At 40.9% G+C, this 16,811-nt stretch overlaps 1 protein-coding gene across 5 annotated transcripts in view; it reads right to left on the minus strand.

The window, feature by feature from the left end:
* The window catches only part of NEK7 (NIMA related kinase 7), a 57,989-nt gene that overhangs the window by 15,337 nt on the left and 25,841 nt on the right, over window positions 1-16,811 (minus strand). For all 5 annotated transcript variants that reach the window (XM_072343079.1, XM_072343083.1, XM_072343078.1 and 2 more), the window contains exons 6-8: window positions 10,847-10,955; window positions 8,625-8,732; window positions 1,346-1,440 (exon numbers count right to left, since the gene is read on the minus strand). In XM_072343079.1, coding sequence (XP_072199180.1) covers window positions 1,346-1,440; window positions 8,625-8,732; window positions 10,847-10,955 — 312 coding nt within the window. The remainder of the gene's footprint in view (window positions 1-1,345; window positions 1,441-8,624; window positions 8,733-10,846; window positions 10,956-16,811) is intronic.

Genomic DNA, 16,811 nt, shown 5'->3' on the forward strand with positions numbered 1-16,811 from the left:
AAGGTTGGGGTAGCAAACTAAATTAAGATATTTAGCGACTTCAAAATTGTTCTCGAGGTCCAAGAACAAATTCATTTTCACATAGGTTTTTAACGCTGTCTATCCAGAATCAAACAAGTAATCTGGGAAAAATAAAAGGAAACTTCAGAAAATGATTACTGATTTCTGCCCCGCAGTTTCACAAAATCTCATACAACACAGAAGCAAATATCCTCTAAACATGCTTATTGTATGCAGTTTGTTCTCTGAGCATTTCACTTGTTAAAAAAAAATTAATCCTCATTAAAACCAGCAAGGTGAAAAATCTGTAGCAATACTAGAAAATCCTCATTCACTTCTGTGCTCATTCATTCTTCTTACTTGCACACAAGTGTGTCCAGTGGAACATGAGAATAGCAGCTGCCACGGACAGTGCAGGGGCACCTGAAGATGCAGTTACGTATCTGTTCAGGATTTAAACTCCCCAATACTTGAGCAAGTGTCACTATTAACTCTTGCAGATCGACCCCAAGATTTACAGGCAACAGCTACACACGAATCTGTAAACTCTTCAGGACTGCAGTACGGATAATTGCCCTTTCATCAACAAATGATATCCAAGAACTCTGAAGACGCAGCTGCCTTAGAAGCCTACCTGCTCTTCACACCTTCCTTTGCCCCATATATGTATTTCCCCAGAAGGCAATGAATGTAACACTGTTTGTAATTATGAAAGTGTCACCCACCAACCTCAACTGTATTAGTGGAGGAATTACTCCACACTTCTAGTTTAGCCACGTGGGATGAGGTACTAGAAAAAGCACTTATTTTTATATAGCCAAAGTAACTCTCAAGTTAATTCAAGTTAGCAGAGATAAGGGCAGTAGCCTACGTAATTTCTTTACTTAGGTTTCAAAAAATTTAACAATCACATGTTAGTTTTCAAAAGCATTAGCTGCATAGTTAAGGCAATCCTACTATTAATTAAAGCATTATTACCCAGACCATAAAATCTGCACAGGCCACTGAAAGCATCTAAAAGGTTTTTTACATCTGTTTGTCGTTATTCACTTCTAACCCTTCAGTTATGCCCAGTCTTCAAGCAATGGCTTTAAAATCTTTGTAGCAAGCCCAGAAAAAGGACAGTCTCTAATAATACACAAACCTAGTATTTCATATGTAGAAGTTACCAAAAGAATCCTCGCTACTAAAGCAGGTATTTAGTAGCTGACAAACATCCTTTCTAGAATACTACATACATTTCTCAGCAGCAAGAAAATAGAAATGGATCTTATAACAGCATCCAGGATACTGGGGAAGGGTGCAGGGGAAAATGTTCTTATGTTCACTCTATTATCAATATTACCTCATACAGCAGGCAGCCCAGAGACCAGATGTCAGATTTGAAGTTGTAACCATTTTCATGTATTCTCTCCGGAGACATATAATAAGGTGTACCAACTGCAATAAACACACAACATTTTTGAATGAAAATCTGCTATACAGCAGTAAGTAGTTCTCCTGACTGAGAAAACTGTGGGTTGGTTTGATGTTTGTTTGTTTTTTTACTATCTTCCATAGCTTTCATTTTAATACACGTGCAGTTTCAGTTCATACTTACAACCCTTCGGTTTGGTGGAAATACCCACAACACAGACTCAAATTTCATCCAAAGGAGTTTTACTTTCACTGCAGATATCTGATGAGCAGAGCTGCTCAGTTGCAGAATACTTCCAAGTTATACTTTTATAGAAGCATGAAAAGTTTTCAGAGTGAGGATTTTCCCCCAGAAAGATGCGTACTACAGACACCCCCTGCCTCACTCCCCTCTAACCCACTGGCTGAAAACAAGAGCAGCTAGAAATTCTCTTCCATGGGCTTTATTTATTTTTTTCATTTTGAGAATACATAAATCAGAAAAGGCTGCTTTCGAAACCAATAAGCACAGCTCAACTTGAAGATCTGAAACAGAGCCCTGAAATCTAGACCCCCAGCACCCCCAAAGAGAAAGGCTGGAAAACCTGGGGGGCCTGCAGAAGCCAAGGGGCTGAAGAGCAGCTTGGCCACCTGCCACAGAAGCAGGCTCTGCAACGCATTTCCATCTCCCCAACCCGTGGCCACACTGGCATAATCCTGCCTCAGAGCTGCGGGCCGCAGGGGCACGTGGGCTGCTCTTGAAAAGCAGCATTTCCTCCCGCTGTCTCAGAGCACATTTCCATTAGATGCTGCAGGACGGCTCTCCCCCTGATTTTCACTAGACCCTGCCCAGCTGTGCCACAAGCTGAACAACAGAAATGCTGATAAATGTTTCAGCTCTCAAAAAAAAAAAAACACTCAAAAAATGAGCTCCGGGTTCCTACACGACAGATCGATACAAATACAGTTTTTAAGAAGTTGTGACCTCACACTGTTCTATTTGACACGCATGATGAGGATCCCAACCTCTTCACATTTCTGCATTAGCCTCATCTAGTCAGATTTTAACTCTACGTGAATGAGATGTAATGAATCTGTAGTAACTCCCAGCCTGAATGATCTGACTAGAGCTTTAATCGGACTAATAATTTTATTCTAATCGTTTCCCAAAGATCATGGTTTCGACAACACGTCCTGTTGTTTACAAAGGCTGACATCTCAAAGCACACCATACTTTCTCAGGGGAAACAGAGTAGGAAAACTAAAAAGCAAACAAACAACTTCCCCCAGCTCAGCCTGGGAAATGCAAAGCCATCTTCCCACATCCCCAGCCACTGCTGCTGGAAACCTGCAGCTCCAACCGACACCTCTCATAGCACACTGGTGAAAGAGACTGAGAACCGATTCTGTGTCAGAGCTCATGCACTGCGCCCTGGTGCTGACTTGGCTCTATAAACCTTTACAAGGAGAGGCTGCAACTCCCAGGAGACCAGGGGTACCGCAGCCCCAAGGTCTGAGTTAGAGGCCAATGTGCGCAGCTGCTGGTTGACACCAAGGGACATCAAGAGCTTAAAGCAAGAAAGAGTGGGGAATGGCAACTCAAACTGATGGAGTGCTGCAAAACCATGCACTCTCATGGGGTTTTTGCATGGTATTCTCCTCCTGAAAGAACAGCCATTGGGATGGATGGTTTGCAACGCTCATATAGCTCCAGAGCATCTAAAAGCAAAACAGAGCACTCAGCTATTCCAAGATATCAGCAATGGGAGTTTAATAGATGTTTAATGACAGCTACCTTTAAACTGGAAACTGTAATTAAATTGATACAGCTCTCACAGTTCTGCAGTCCGTACTGTACTCCTCCACTGAAACCCTCCTTTTCCTCCTCCAGGGACTTTTAAGCATGGGCACCTTTAGCTGCATTCTGCAACTACTAATTAATGCACAATTTAGCGCGTTCAGATGCCCTCCTGGCACAATTCCTGTAACAAGAAACAAATGTAACAGTAACCTGGCTCTTAACTGGTTACAGAAGCAGTGCTTTCCTTGCGCTGAGCCATCAGCCAGGAACTGGCAGTGAGTAATGTGCCAGAAAGAGGCTTCACACAATCCACAGGGGGCAGCTGAAAACACAGAGGTTTGAAGGTTCAGAGCTTACCAAAAGCAAAGGTAATTTTAACCAGTAGCTCTGGGAAGCCTGCTGATACATTAGGGGTCTGATCTGACTGTGAAAGATTGATGATAGTGAAAAGGTAGAACAAATGCTATCATTTTACAGCGTTTAGCCTAGTGTAACACCTTAACTGCAACACAACCTGAAGCCCCCAATGACCAACAAGTGAAAGGAATAGAAATCACAGTTACGTAGTCACTGAAACCACAAAAGCAACCTGAAGATCGAGACATCATTACTACTTGTGAACTGCTTTCAAGAGAACATGGCACAAAAGATTCGTTACTCTGACAGTCAGGAATTACTGAAGGCATTACAACGCCTCAGAACAGTGAGCAATCTGAGTACAAAGTGCTTCAGTTCATTACACGCTATTTCTCCTTCCTCAGTCATGGGTTTTTTTCCTGTTACATAAAACTCACTATCACAATACAGTAAAGATGCAATTTTCTTTAGGGATCTGAAGAAACAAGTGGGATGGCAGGCAGAAAAAGAGGAGGTAACACATTAAGGTGTCAATGGTTCTAAAAAAGACATCTGTAACTTCACTACTCTGTTTACTGCATTTCTGCATCTCAAGTAAACCACAGGCTTTAAACGTAAACTTGAAAAGGACCAAGTGAATGCTTCCTCAGACCCTGCTGCTCCTTGCCTTTAAACATGCTGCATATCTGAAGAAAGGTTTCTTGACATGAGACTTCTCTTATTGAGATGGGTAAGAGATGTAATGGAAACGGTGCTTATGAGGAACAAGGAAGCTGGAAGTGAGTGATCAGAGGCAAATAAACATTTGTGGAAAAGGGAGTTAAGACAGACAGTCCATCTTTATTACCTGCATAAATGCTCCACTCTAACACCTCCGTAAGAGGAGAGAGAGTTCACTTGAAAAACAAACGCACTGAGGAGGTGAAGTAAATACAGAAACTGATTCCAAATGTTATCAAACTTTTTGAATTGGGAGAAAAATCTGCCTAGCATACATTAATACTAACCATACAAAGCAAAGCGATGGCTGATTCAGAAGATGTTCAGTAGATGAGCTTTAGTATCCCTAATAATGAAATTCTGTTCATTGGAGAACATAACTGAGTTCAGGAAGGAGGCTGAAAACCACAAGAGTTACTGCAGTGATTTGATAGAACTGCATAACAAGACTTCAGCTAAATGGACGGGGAAAAACAGCCTCATTTAAGTAATGAAAACATAAGGGTTATGAAAAACTTCATGTCCTGGAAATCACAGGCATTTTATAATAGGAAGTTCAACATGACACACAAGTGCTTAACAAGATAAACGTCAGATGCTGAATGACAAACAAAGCAGGCTACAAAAGCTGCAGCTGTGGTACAGTGAGGGTAACCAAATGTTGGATCAATTTTGATGACAAAACAAATTCTCCATAACTACAGGTTTGTTGTGTTTTTTTTTTTCCTTTTTCTTTCTTGTTTTAAATGAAGTAAGTTCCTAAGTGACAAGCTCTTTTTCAACCACGGGTGAGAGGTCTAAAATAGCGCAATAACCCAAAGTAGTTTTGCAACCTAGTCTACATTATGTACATAATCCAACTGCAGAAATCAATCTACAATTATTGGATTATATAATGAAGAACTACAAAATCACAACAATTCTCCTTCAGCTTTCAGATTGTGGTAGATGACCTCAAGATTTTGTTTATAAAATTAGGGCTATTTTAATACAGCTTCTTGAACAAATGGGATGCTTCAGCTGGAGACGTCCCCGGCTCGAGCTCCTGCACAATCATGGTGCAAGTTGTCAGAACAGTTTGGCTGAGAATATGCAAGGGGGCTTCACTTCTAAATGGTGCTGCATGGCACCACCTCAGCAGGTTTTGACCCTTCTGCTGAGTTAGAGATCCATATATGAGTAGTTGGAAGTATTTGCAAGTATTTCTACAAGGTGGTTGTTGCTTTTGCTTGTTTGTTTCCCCTAAGGTGAAGCATTAAAATATGGACTATCCGGTTTTAAATCCACTGAATGGTTAACAAAATTAAAAGTCCACGCTGCTCAAGTAATTCCACGAACTGGCTTGAGGACTGCCATCTCATAGAGCACAGGGCCTGGCATTCAGCCACAAAAGAAAACCACGGCAAAAACTCACAATCATGGAGAAAGGTATAATGACATTTCTTACTATTTCTTTCTTACTTGGATTCTCTTCCTGATGCTACTTTCCAATGCAATGATTTCTGAAGGTAAGGAATTTGTCAAGCTCCTAACAAATCAACAAAACTAAACGTCTTCATTTCCTGCACATTTTCATGGGAAAGCTATTTGTTATTACTATCACCATCAGCGTGGTACCTACAAGTCACAGCAGATTGTTACACTGTTTTGGTAGGCTGTACAGAAAGAGTTAAGAACACTGATAAACACTGTCCAGTTCAGGTTTTATTATTCCCTCATTTGAATCAAATAGAACATCAGCAAGTATTTTAATTAACCAGTATTACTCATAATTAGCAGTTACAAGCGGTAGCTAATGAAAAATTTAGTACATTTCTTTATTTCTGAAAGCCTGAATCTAGTTTGCTACTGAAATTTTTATAAAGCCTGTAAACAAGTATGAAGTGCTACACGTGTTTGTAATTCACTATTTTCTCTGCACCAAATGTTTATGGAACCATAAAAAGATGCAGCTTTGAAAGACATTACAGGAAAACTAGCATCAGAAACTGCATGAGAAAATAATTTGAAAGAACAGTCTCTGTAAGTGACATTATAAATCAGCGTGTGACTGCATCCATTGTAACCTAAGTTAGTAGCTAAACTAAATCTTTCTTCTAGGCTGAATTCTTATACCAGGTCATAATTAGGGGGGGAAATGGGAAAAGAGATGGGGAAGAGAGGTAAACAACAGTTCTGCAACCAAGAGGCAGCACTCAGCATCAGGAAAAGGTGGCTTTTGTTGTTGTTAGCTTGTTTCTCCCACCTCCCTTCCCTATATGGACGGTTCCTGTATTTGTAAGAGACGAGCTTTAACACATTTGGGTGGTTTTAGATTGTTTTTTAACAACCTCTCTTCAGCCCCCTTTGCAGCCGCTCCACAGCAACAAGCCAAAATAAGCCACGGTTGAAGCAGCTGGTTCTTCCTTAACTTCCTGACTTTTGCCTCAGAACAAGCCTAGCACTCCCACGGTCACAATGAATGCCACCTCAATTAGGATTTTCAGGTGCCTGCAAAGGCAGTACACGAGCAGTTCCCTCTTCATGCAGCTCATTAATGCCCTTGTTCCATTAACAGGCAGTACAAGGAGCTAAACTATGACAAACAAGAACTGCAGCCAGAGATGGCCACCAACCCATCCGAGTAGCACAAACAGCAGCAGCACTTTCTCCATCCACAAATCCATGTCAAATCTTTAGGGTTCTATCTGAACTTCTATGCACAATCCAAACACACTGTCTAGGCTCAATGCTTCTTCTCTGCCTCTTTACCTCTTTAATTAATGCACAATAGCACATTAGTCAAAGCTTCACCTCCGTCCTACTCAGGCCTTGTTTGGACTACACCAATATCAACACCAATATCAGAACGCACCACATGGAGAAAAACCAGAAGGCATTGAGGCCTGCCCAAAGACTCTCTGGGAGATGAGGACAAATTCCCTTCTGGAATGCTTATGTTAACAACCATAACTATCACCCCCATCTCAGACGTGGTACAAAGACTGTGAACAGAGATTTGCTTTTTTCCACATCGTATTGATAGCTTGGACTAGTTGCACCTGATTTGGTTTTACCTATCACTTATCACTTCTGATAAGGCCCTCTGTATGCCTCCATGTCCCTTGAAGTGATCAGGAAACTATTTTAGACATTACCACCCATAGCGCTGCTCTTCCTGGGTCTGGAGGTTCATTTCACACCCTTTGCAGTCAGTGTCCAAGGTTGAATTCAGCAATCACTAAGCAGCCTTTGCAGGGACAAGAAGCTAAAGATGCTACAAAACTACATAAGCAGACTGTAAAACATCAAACCTGAAAAGATGCTGCTATTCCAGAACAGAACAGGATCATAAATTAAGAGAACCTCTTACAATTCCGCCACTTGTTCTTTCACTGTATTTCAAATATCTGTCGGAGATTCTTTTTTCCTCTGAAGTCATTCCAGACTCCAAATGCTCTCAGACATTACTCAAAAGATACAACTCTTAGTAAATTTTTGCTTAGAAAATATACTGGATTGTTTGTTTGAAGGTTCTTTTTCTTAATGTGTAGCACACAAAATTAATTTGGCTTTTCAGAAACTTTCTGGATATTTAGGAAAGTCTTACTTCTCCCTTCAAAGAATCTCCATACTTCATACAGCTCAACTGAGCTCCCTCCTCAGTAAACTAAGTAAGTTTACTTAGCATACATTGAAGAACTTCATCTTAAAAAACTTTTTTTAAGAACCACCATAGCAAGAATAACAACATACAGAACCTGTCAAGGTCACAATGTCTTTCCATGTGTCATTCTTAAGTTTGTAAGGGTAAGAAGGAAGAAAATAAGTCATTATGCACTGCATTTTTTTTTTTCCAAGCTGATCAGTAAATACTCCGTCGATTTCTACAGACATCTGGAGGCTGATCAATTACACATCTTATTTCTTTCGTTCAGTTAGCAGGTGCTCTTCTTTCTGATCTTTCCAATCACATCGCTGACAGGCCTTCCATGCTATCCGTACAATATACAAGCATAAGCAATTACCACATCCTTTTCGTAAGATTAAAGTTCACTCAAATCAAAGAAACACGTCGGTATTATTGATTTGATTTTTTTGCTATCATTTCAGGAAAATGTTACTGAAATGAAGACTTGTTTCAAGGCAGAAATGTACATTACACGATTCAAAGGAAAATCAAACCCAAATACCATCTGATAGCACCTCAGCGTTACAGCCTTCCTGTATTTAACATCTCTGACCACTCTAGATTTTAGACAGCATTAGCTGCATCTGACACCTTTTCTTTCCTCCCCTGAAATGAATGGCCACAGTATTTTCACCATGTGAAAATCCACCTTTTGTCCACCTGCCCCCCCAGAAAACTTACCTAAAGAATGAGCAGCTGTGGTTTTGGAACTGAAAAATCGGCCAAGACCGAGATCTCCAAGCTTTACTACTCCCGTAGCTGTAATGAACACATTGGCTGGCTTTATATCTGAAATAATAAATACAGATAGAATTTTAACACTAGCTGAATGACATTTGTCAGTATGGACAACAGCATTAAACAGAGCTGTTCAGAAAAACTGAATCTCTTATTCCAAATTTCACAGTAATAATTTTAATTGTCCAGAAAGCACACAAGGAAAACATTTAAGAAAATGATAAATATTAAAAACCAAAACAAAGAATAACATGACCCACCTGATAACCACAGAAACATACACAGCAAAATTCACTACTACTTCGTGTAAACTTCATGTAATTAATTCCATTAGAACCACAAAACCTCTCATTTTGCTCAAAATAACAGAAGAAAACGTTTCTGTGAACAGCACATCACGTTTTTTGTCACTTGTAGCCATCAGATTATCTGCAGCAGCAAAATGGTATTTAACTGAATGAGGGAACCCACTGATACTCTGTAACAGCCAGCATTAACAATAAATAAAAAAAATAAGAAGATGTACTCTGGAGAATGTTTATTTGAACTCTTCAGTGGAATTGGGCTAATCAAGTAGAAACAAAGAAAAATGACGATGTATTCCCCAGACAGATATTTTTCACAAACACTGTTCTCTTTAGCTTCTCATTTAATCCTCTGGAGACGAGAGCAAAGATTTTCATTCCATGGTTTTTAACCGAACACCTACCCTGTCAGTCTCCTAAATAATCTGACCTCATACTTGCATAAGGTAAAGGTATGGTTAAAGGGATTGTTGATAACCCTTCAAATGCCAGCACTCCCAAGTTTCTCATGTGGTAAAGTTCTAAGCTTTAGAAAGGAAGACGGGAGAAGTTTTGTTATATTCCCTGACCTAGTTTTCAGGACTTTAAAACTATCCAAGGCAAAACAGGTCAATACAGACATCAGCTCGAGTTAAAAACATTTCTGACTGTCATTGGTTTTGTTTTAGATTTATATATAGATTCACAAGAAAATCTGGAGGAAGTATTTCAGTTCAAGGAACTTAAACTCCTCCATTTTGAGCTGAAATAAACTGAAACAAACTATTTCAGCCATAAAAGCATTAGAAAATGACAGCTGCATCTTACAGAAACAATATACAGCTTTACGTCCCTCTTTGTAAAATCTGCACTTGCAGATACCCACACAAACACACAGGGAAGAACAGGAGAATCACAAGGGAAAGCCATCTGGGGAGAGACGTCCTGTGAGTTTAAGTTCACCTTGCGGAAATGCACAGCAACTTGGTCCACAAGTGACACAACTCAGCAGAGACAGAAGGACGAGGCTTTCAGGCAGTTATCTGCATCCCAGGAGGAAGCCGCCAAGTGAAGACATGCAATTTCACCTCAAGTCCATACACAACTTGTATGTCACAGGCAGAAAAAATTCCAAGGCAAAGAAAAAAGATACGTATGTCTCAGAAGCTGCTATACTACAGTTTGTTTTCTTGGACTTGGAGCTATAAAGCAAAACGAAGACAATGTAGGGAGGACACAACCATACAGAGACTTACAACGGGTAAAGGGGATCAAGGACCTGGCAAGGATAGCTGGCAACTACAGGGGATGCTGTGATGCACTACTTGACACAGAGACCAGAAAGAGCAGAGAGGAGCAGAGAAGGGGGGGGAAAACGCTCGCACCTGCATGTAATCCAGCAGGTAAGGGAGAAAGGCCAATATATCATTGGAAGGATGCCCTGCAGGAGGTAAACACCTTCCCAAGAACAAAAAAGGTGGATGAGCTGAAAAGAGGAATAGCTGTTTGAGAACACAGGTAAGTATACTTAGGAGAGAATGGCCAAACAAAGGAGAAGAGGACAGACTCAAAGAGACAGGAAAATGAACTGAGCAAGGGAAAAGGCAGCAGCAGGGTTTCCATTAGTTACAGAACTCGCACCAATTCTGAACGCTGCGTACCACAAGCTGCTGCAGCAAACAAATGCCTACCACAGCCAAGTAAATGCACAACTTCTGTCACACTTGGCTGTTCCTTACAAAACATTACAAAAAACACACATTGTGTCAGCTGCTCAAGACAACTCCGTTGTGATTTTATTTGGCGTAATTTGCATTGAACCAGCTTAATTCCCCACACTGTAAAAGGTTTAGTAAAGACAAAGCTTTGATCCTGTATTACCTCTATGCATAACACGACGAGAATGCATGTGTTCCAATGCGCTGCAAAGCTGAACAAAGTACTTCCAAACTGTTCTTTCAGGAATCAACCTCTTCTGTTTCTTAAAATGCTTAAAGACAAAAAAAAAGATAGCGAATGAATACCAACATTTAAGACTTGCATAAAGTAGCTGAACAAATAAAAGCATAGAATCCTTCAGCTAAAAGTACCAAAGGCTCCAAAACCAATTTAGAAGGCTTACTGAAAATTTACTGGAAGATTTTTCCTTCAGTATTAAAGCACCTTTCATCAGTCTACACGTGTAAATATCAGCAAACACATACAACCATAACTGCCCCCAGCAGAACAAAACTGCTACTCCCCCAGCCCTCCACGCTCAGCACCTGTTAATAACAGCACTTGCATGGCATGCAACAACTCTCAGTGCAGAATGAAGTGTGATCTGAACAACCCAGCGCTGAGTAAGTGACCACAGAATAAAGGTGCACAGAACCTCCTGAATAAAATACTTCCTCACACCAACTTCCAGTTCTGTGTCTTCCAAACAGCTGAACAAATAACAGTGGCAAACAATCACAGCAAGGTCACATTAGAGTGAATGAGATTATCTACTGCACCCCATTTAAGACTAAAAGAGGACAAATCTTTTTCTGACAATGTCACCTCAATCCAACTCTTGTTCAAAGATTTCCCATCCCATATGAGCCACCATCACCAATAACTGGTAACAGGCCAACAGCCTGCTAGAACTTATGGGAAGTGCAATAATGCTGTGCCACACTTATCTTCAAATACTCAGCAACTGAAATAATACAGACCTCCAAAAACACCTACTGAAAACCTGGAACTCAGCCAGTGCTACAACAGCCAAGTTTGATCACTGTAAATTTTGCAGCTAAAGGTGAGAAGGTTGATAAAGTGCTGCTTGCTTTGTCATTTTTCTACAGAATCCTTATTCTGACAGACTATGAGCAGACAAAAAATACAATCAGCATTACTTAACTGCCATAGAAAATAACATACTTGTGTATTTTAATAGTGTGTACACACACACACACACACACGTCACAATCACACACACCATAACTTCATACAACAAGCATCTATTACCCAAGGAACATAGGAATACTCTCCTATACGACATTAAAATGTGCTGCTGAGAAGTTAACAGCCACATCCACACCTTGAGGAGATGCACACAAGTACAAGGAAAATGGTTTTAAACTGGCTGCTGTAAGATGCATCAGTCGTACAAAGGATCACAACACCTCACCAAAGTGGCTTCAGTTACAGGGATTGTTTCAAAGCGCGTTTTCATTTAAATGAGGCAAAGAATATAAATCACTTGTTTAAATATAATTTTCACAGTCCTGGACTGAATCCAAACAAACCCCGTGTATCTGTTCTCCCCATTGCAGGATTTGCATATCAGAGGATTGTTTGATGTCAACAGGAAGATGGAGACCAGGTTTCTTTTCATTTCAAAACAAATACACAATGCGTGTAAGTCTACGCACATGAAAGCGCAGATCCTTGATTTAAAATGCATTCTGGAATTACCATAATTATAACTAGGTATTTGATTTAAACATTCCCATTTTATTTATGTATTTGAACTGAAACCTAAGTAAAAGCAGTGATGAAACTCCATTCACAACACGACTGAAACGGAAACATCTTCCATTATGGATTTCCTTATCTATGTACTTAAAAGAAGAAATACACTGAAGGCTTTCAGGACAAGCAGCTGGATTCAGCCACCAACTGCACCGCTGTGTAACAGCTAAATAGAGCTCCCTTGCACATCAACAGTGTATGCCATTCAGTTTCTTGGAGACAAAAAAATTAAGCAAAGCACAGAAATGGAATCAAAGTTTGAAGTCAGTACAAAAGCACGGAAGTACATTATACTGAGTTTCTAGTGACAATCCTATAAAGGCCATATCCCAAAAGCAGAAGTGACAGCAACAAGCGAATGGTCTTATCTAGGTTCAGTGAGGGCAGTTCAGAGAATAACCCTTAAGCAAGAGTGCTCAACTAGGCTTGGTTTTGGTAAGGAAACTAAGAATTTCCTGCAGATGAACAAAGACAAGAGAGAACTGATGACATGAATGAGAGTGCAGATTTCCGGGATGCTTCCATATCAGTAACCACACCTCAGGGGGGGAAAAAAATGGCATTCAGTTCTGATGTTAGCATGTGAGAGAATTTTAGGGTGTGATTTAGGATTTAAGTTGCTTCAGACCCGACTGAACAGGAGGGTTCAAGAACCCACTTAGACTGAACTAGAAATCAAGAGGCTTGTGAACATGTCCTGTAAAAAGACAACATGTTGATAGTGCAAACAGTTTTTGCAAAGTCAGTGTTAAAAGCTTTTTGCCTCCAAGGCCATTCACTGCTCTTCTGCTGTGCATGCTCTAGAGTTCTTAGCAACTTCTGCTCATGCTTCCTAGAGATTCTCTTAAATGTAGAATCACCTAGGTTGGAAAAGACCTTCAAGAATCATCACATCCAACCACCAACGTGACTTAGCAAGTCCCATCACTAAACCACGTCCTTTAGTACCACAACCACAGAACTCCACCACCTTCCTGGTACCGATGCTTCAACACCCTCTCCATGAAAAATTCCTTCCTCATGTCCAATCTAAGCCTCCGCTCTCACAATTTGAGACTATTTTCTCATATCCCATCACTTGCCATTTGAGAAAAGGGACTAACACCCTTCTTGATGCAACCTGCTGCCACGTAGCTGTAGGCAATGATTAGCCCTCCCCAAGCCCCAGCTCTCTCAGTTGCTCCTAAGCTTTGTTTTCTAGTCCCTTTGCAGTTTCCAGACTCTTTTGTGCACCAGCACTCCAAGGCACTGAGTAATATGGTTTAGTGGGCATGGTGATAGGCTGATGGTTTAACTAGATCATCTTGGTGGCCTTCCTTAATCTTAATGATCCTATGTTTTAGCATCTTAATATCCTTCTCGTAGTGAGGGACCCAAACAAGAATGTCACATTCAAGGTGCTGTCTCACCTGCGCCACACACAAGGGGACAATCAATCACTTCCCTAGGCTTGCTGGCCCAGCTAGTTCCGATGCAGGCCAGGATGCCATCAGCCTTTTTGGCCACCCGGGCACACCGCCACCTCCCCGAGAACAGTGTTAGGGGCAGGCTGGGCAGCTGTGCTGGGTTTCAGAAGTACAGGCAGAAGCCTCACTGCATATATACAATGGACAAATCAGAACTGGCTAGGGCTCACTGGGTCACAATGGAAGTGTGAAGATGAATTCAAACACCTACATGCTTCTGAGAGACTCATGTTTCTAGAAATAGAGTTTCTACCTCAGTTATTTTCTCTACTTAAAAGGTCACAGAATCACAGAATGACCCGGGTTGGAAGGGACCTCAAGGATCATGAAGTTCCAGCCCCCAAGTCATATAGTTCCTAGCAGGAAAGCAGTGCTCCAAAAGTGACTTTTGGCTCTGTTCATCAGAATGCCAGACTAGACAGGTCCTTCCTCTCAAAGAAACAACAATATCAAGCAAAAAGACCACACAATTGAGATAAAAACTTCTGAAATGCATTCTCCTTTGAAACACAGTCAAAACGAAGACAATTTAAAGAAAGAAATCTAGCATGAAAAACACGAGTCAGAGTTCAGGTATTTCCACTTTGAGCATATATTTTTATGTTAACCACCTATTAATTAGACTGCTAATACGATTCCTGATTAAATTCCCTTACAGAGCCAGGACAAAAATCCCTATAAACCCATATTTATACTCATCCAATCCTTTCCAAGGATTTGTTTCACACTGCCTTACAGCCTATACAGATACAAACACTGCGCTCCACCTAACATGACTGCTCAAGCAAACAAAACAAACCCAAGAAGCTGCAGCGTTCAGAGATAAAGATCACCTGCACTAAGCAGGCCTACTTGCAGAGCCACTAAAATGAATTTCCAGCACTGAATCACTTTCATTGTCTCTGCAGTTACCGCTGAGCGGGGCTTCTTGAAACACACAGCTGCACGTCTAAATCCAGCAGTATTTGTTTACATACATTTCTCTCCAGTAAAAACCCTTGGGTAAACTGTTACTGCATGAAGAAGCGCAATTTGTGTTTGAATCATTAACTCTACCTCCTAATAAAAAGCACTGGCGTGACACAGTAAATACAAAGGCTTCCATTTTAGCTTTTTTTCTTTTCCTCCCCATTTTACTACAATTACAGCAGACAAATCTGAACTCTTTCCACGCTCAGCAAGTTACCTGCGCAGCACAAACACTGACGCTGCAAATTTTGCAAGTAAACTCAGTGAAAACCTAAAAAATGAAATAAGTCTTAGGGTAGTGTTTGCAGGGCATCTCAAACAGGGAGAACACTACAAACTCTTAGATATCACCTGTCAATTCTCTTTTCTCTCTGAAGGAAAGTCAGGGAGCCAAGCAACTCTGATAGCAGTGGGCAAAGGCAGAGATGAAATACCCTTAGCACATGCGCTCCAGTCGGACCAACTTGAATAGCTTCATGGCATTGGACATAAAGTTAACTCCTTATGGACGACTGATACCACCGCACTCCTTAAGAAGACCACCAGCATGCACAACAGCTTCAGATGTGTGGTGTCTGTGAAGGGGAATGTTGCTAAGACAGAACAGTGCTGGAAGCCTCCCCAGCTTAGCAGAAAATCTGCCCAATCACTGTCCCAGTGGCTGATGCTGACAGCAGCTCTACCTGCTGCTATGCTGCTGCTCCCCTTCCTGCTTACCAGGGATATGCATACCTGTCAGACTGCCCCATAACACACACGTATGGGGAGCAGGAGCTTACCAAACACAGCCTTCCTACCTCAGCAGGGCTCTGTCTTTTCTTTTTCCCCTGTATTTTAATAATATTTTAAAAAATGAATGCACAGAAGTCCAAAAAAAAACAACACCAAAGCTCAGAGGTGGCACAATGCTGAAAAACATGGAGAAAATAATACGCAGATATTTGAGGCTTTTATCAATGACATCATTCCAGGAGAACGCTAATCTGTTCTCTATTATAAAACAAAAGCACGTGCTAAACAAAAATACTACAGCCTTGCAGTCATTTTTTACAGCTGTTGTTTGCCAATGTTAATAAATCAGTATGATGAAAAGGAAGTACAGAAATGTGCAAAAAAAGAGCAACTTACAGAAATACTCTGTCCAACTCATGATGTCAAGCACTTGGAAGTAAACACGTGTACACAAAGCCCTCAGAATTAAAGCCAATATACTTTTTCCTCCTCAAGAGCATTTAAAGTTGTCGGTTTTTGTGCTGTTGGGTTTTTAGCTATTATTTCAAAAGACCACGTTCTCGTTGATTCGTGACACTCAGCTCATGAGCAGGTCCTGCACGTCCACTGGCTTTATTCAGCGCACCATCCAAAGCCCATTGTTAAGTACAAGTTGGGAAGGAAAGCTTCCCTCTATACAGCCTCGGTGTATCAAATTAATACAACCAACTCTGTGAAGTTTATCTTCACATATGGCAAAAAAAATAATAATAATGGTGAGATGGTAACATCCCTACTTTACAGATTAGAATAGGGAGCAAAGAATCCAGACCGGAAGCGTTAATTACTTTTAGCACCAATCTTAAGCACCTCCTTTTGGACATACTTGGCTTTCCAGAACAGTTCATCTTCAAAGCAGTTTCTGCTCAGATCAGATGGAGCTGTGAACGCTCAGCACTTCCGCAAATCAAACCCCAGTTCTACCTTGATTATCAGAAATACAGAACAAGCAATTACAGTTCCCGTCAAAAAAGCAGCTCAAACAGTTTATACAGTATCCCTTATGAACAGCAGCACCAGAAACCAAGAGAAAGAACTGTCTCTGGAAAGCATTCAACTGCATTAACCACAAAACCTCTGTCTTCCCTGAATTCCCCGCCTTGGAAACTACCACTACAGCACAGGAGGCAGCACAGAGCATA

Source organism: Excalfactoria chinensis, chromosome 8 (assembly GCF_039878825.1).
Source record: "Excalfactoria chinensis isolate bCotChi1 chromosome 8, bCotChi1.hap2, whole genome shotgun sequence".
In the NCBI taxonomy this organism is placed as follows: domain Eukaryota; kingdom Metazoa; phylum Chordata; class Aves; order Galliformes; family Phasianidae; genus Excalfactoria; species Excalfactoria chinensis.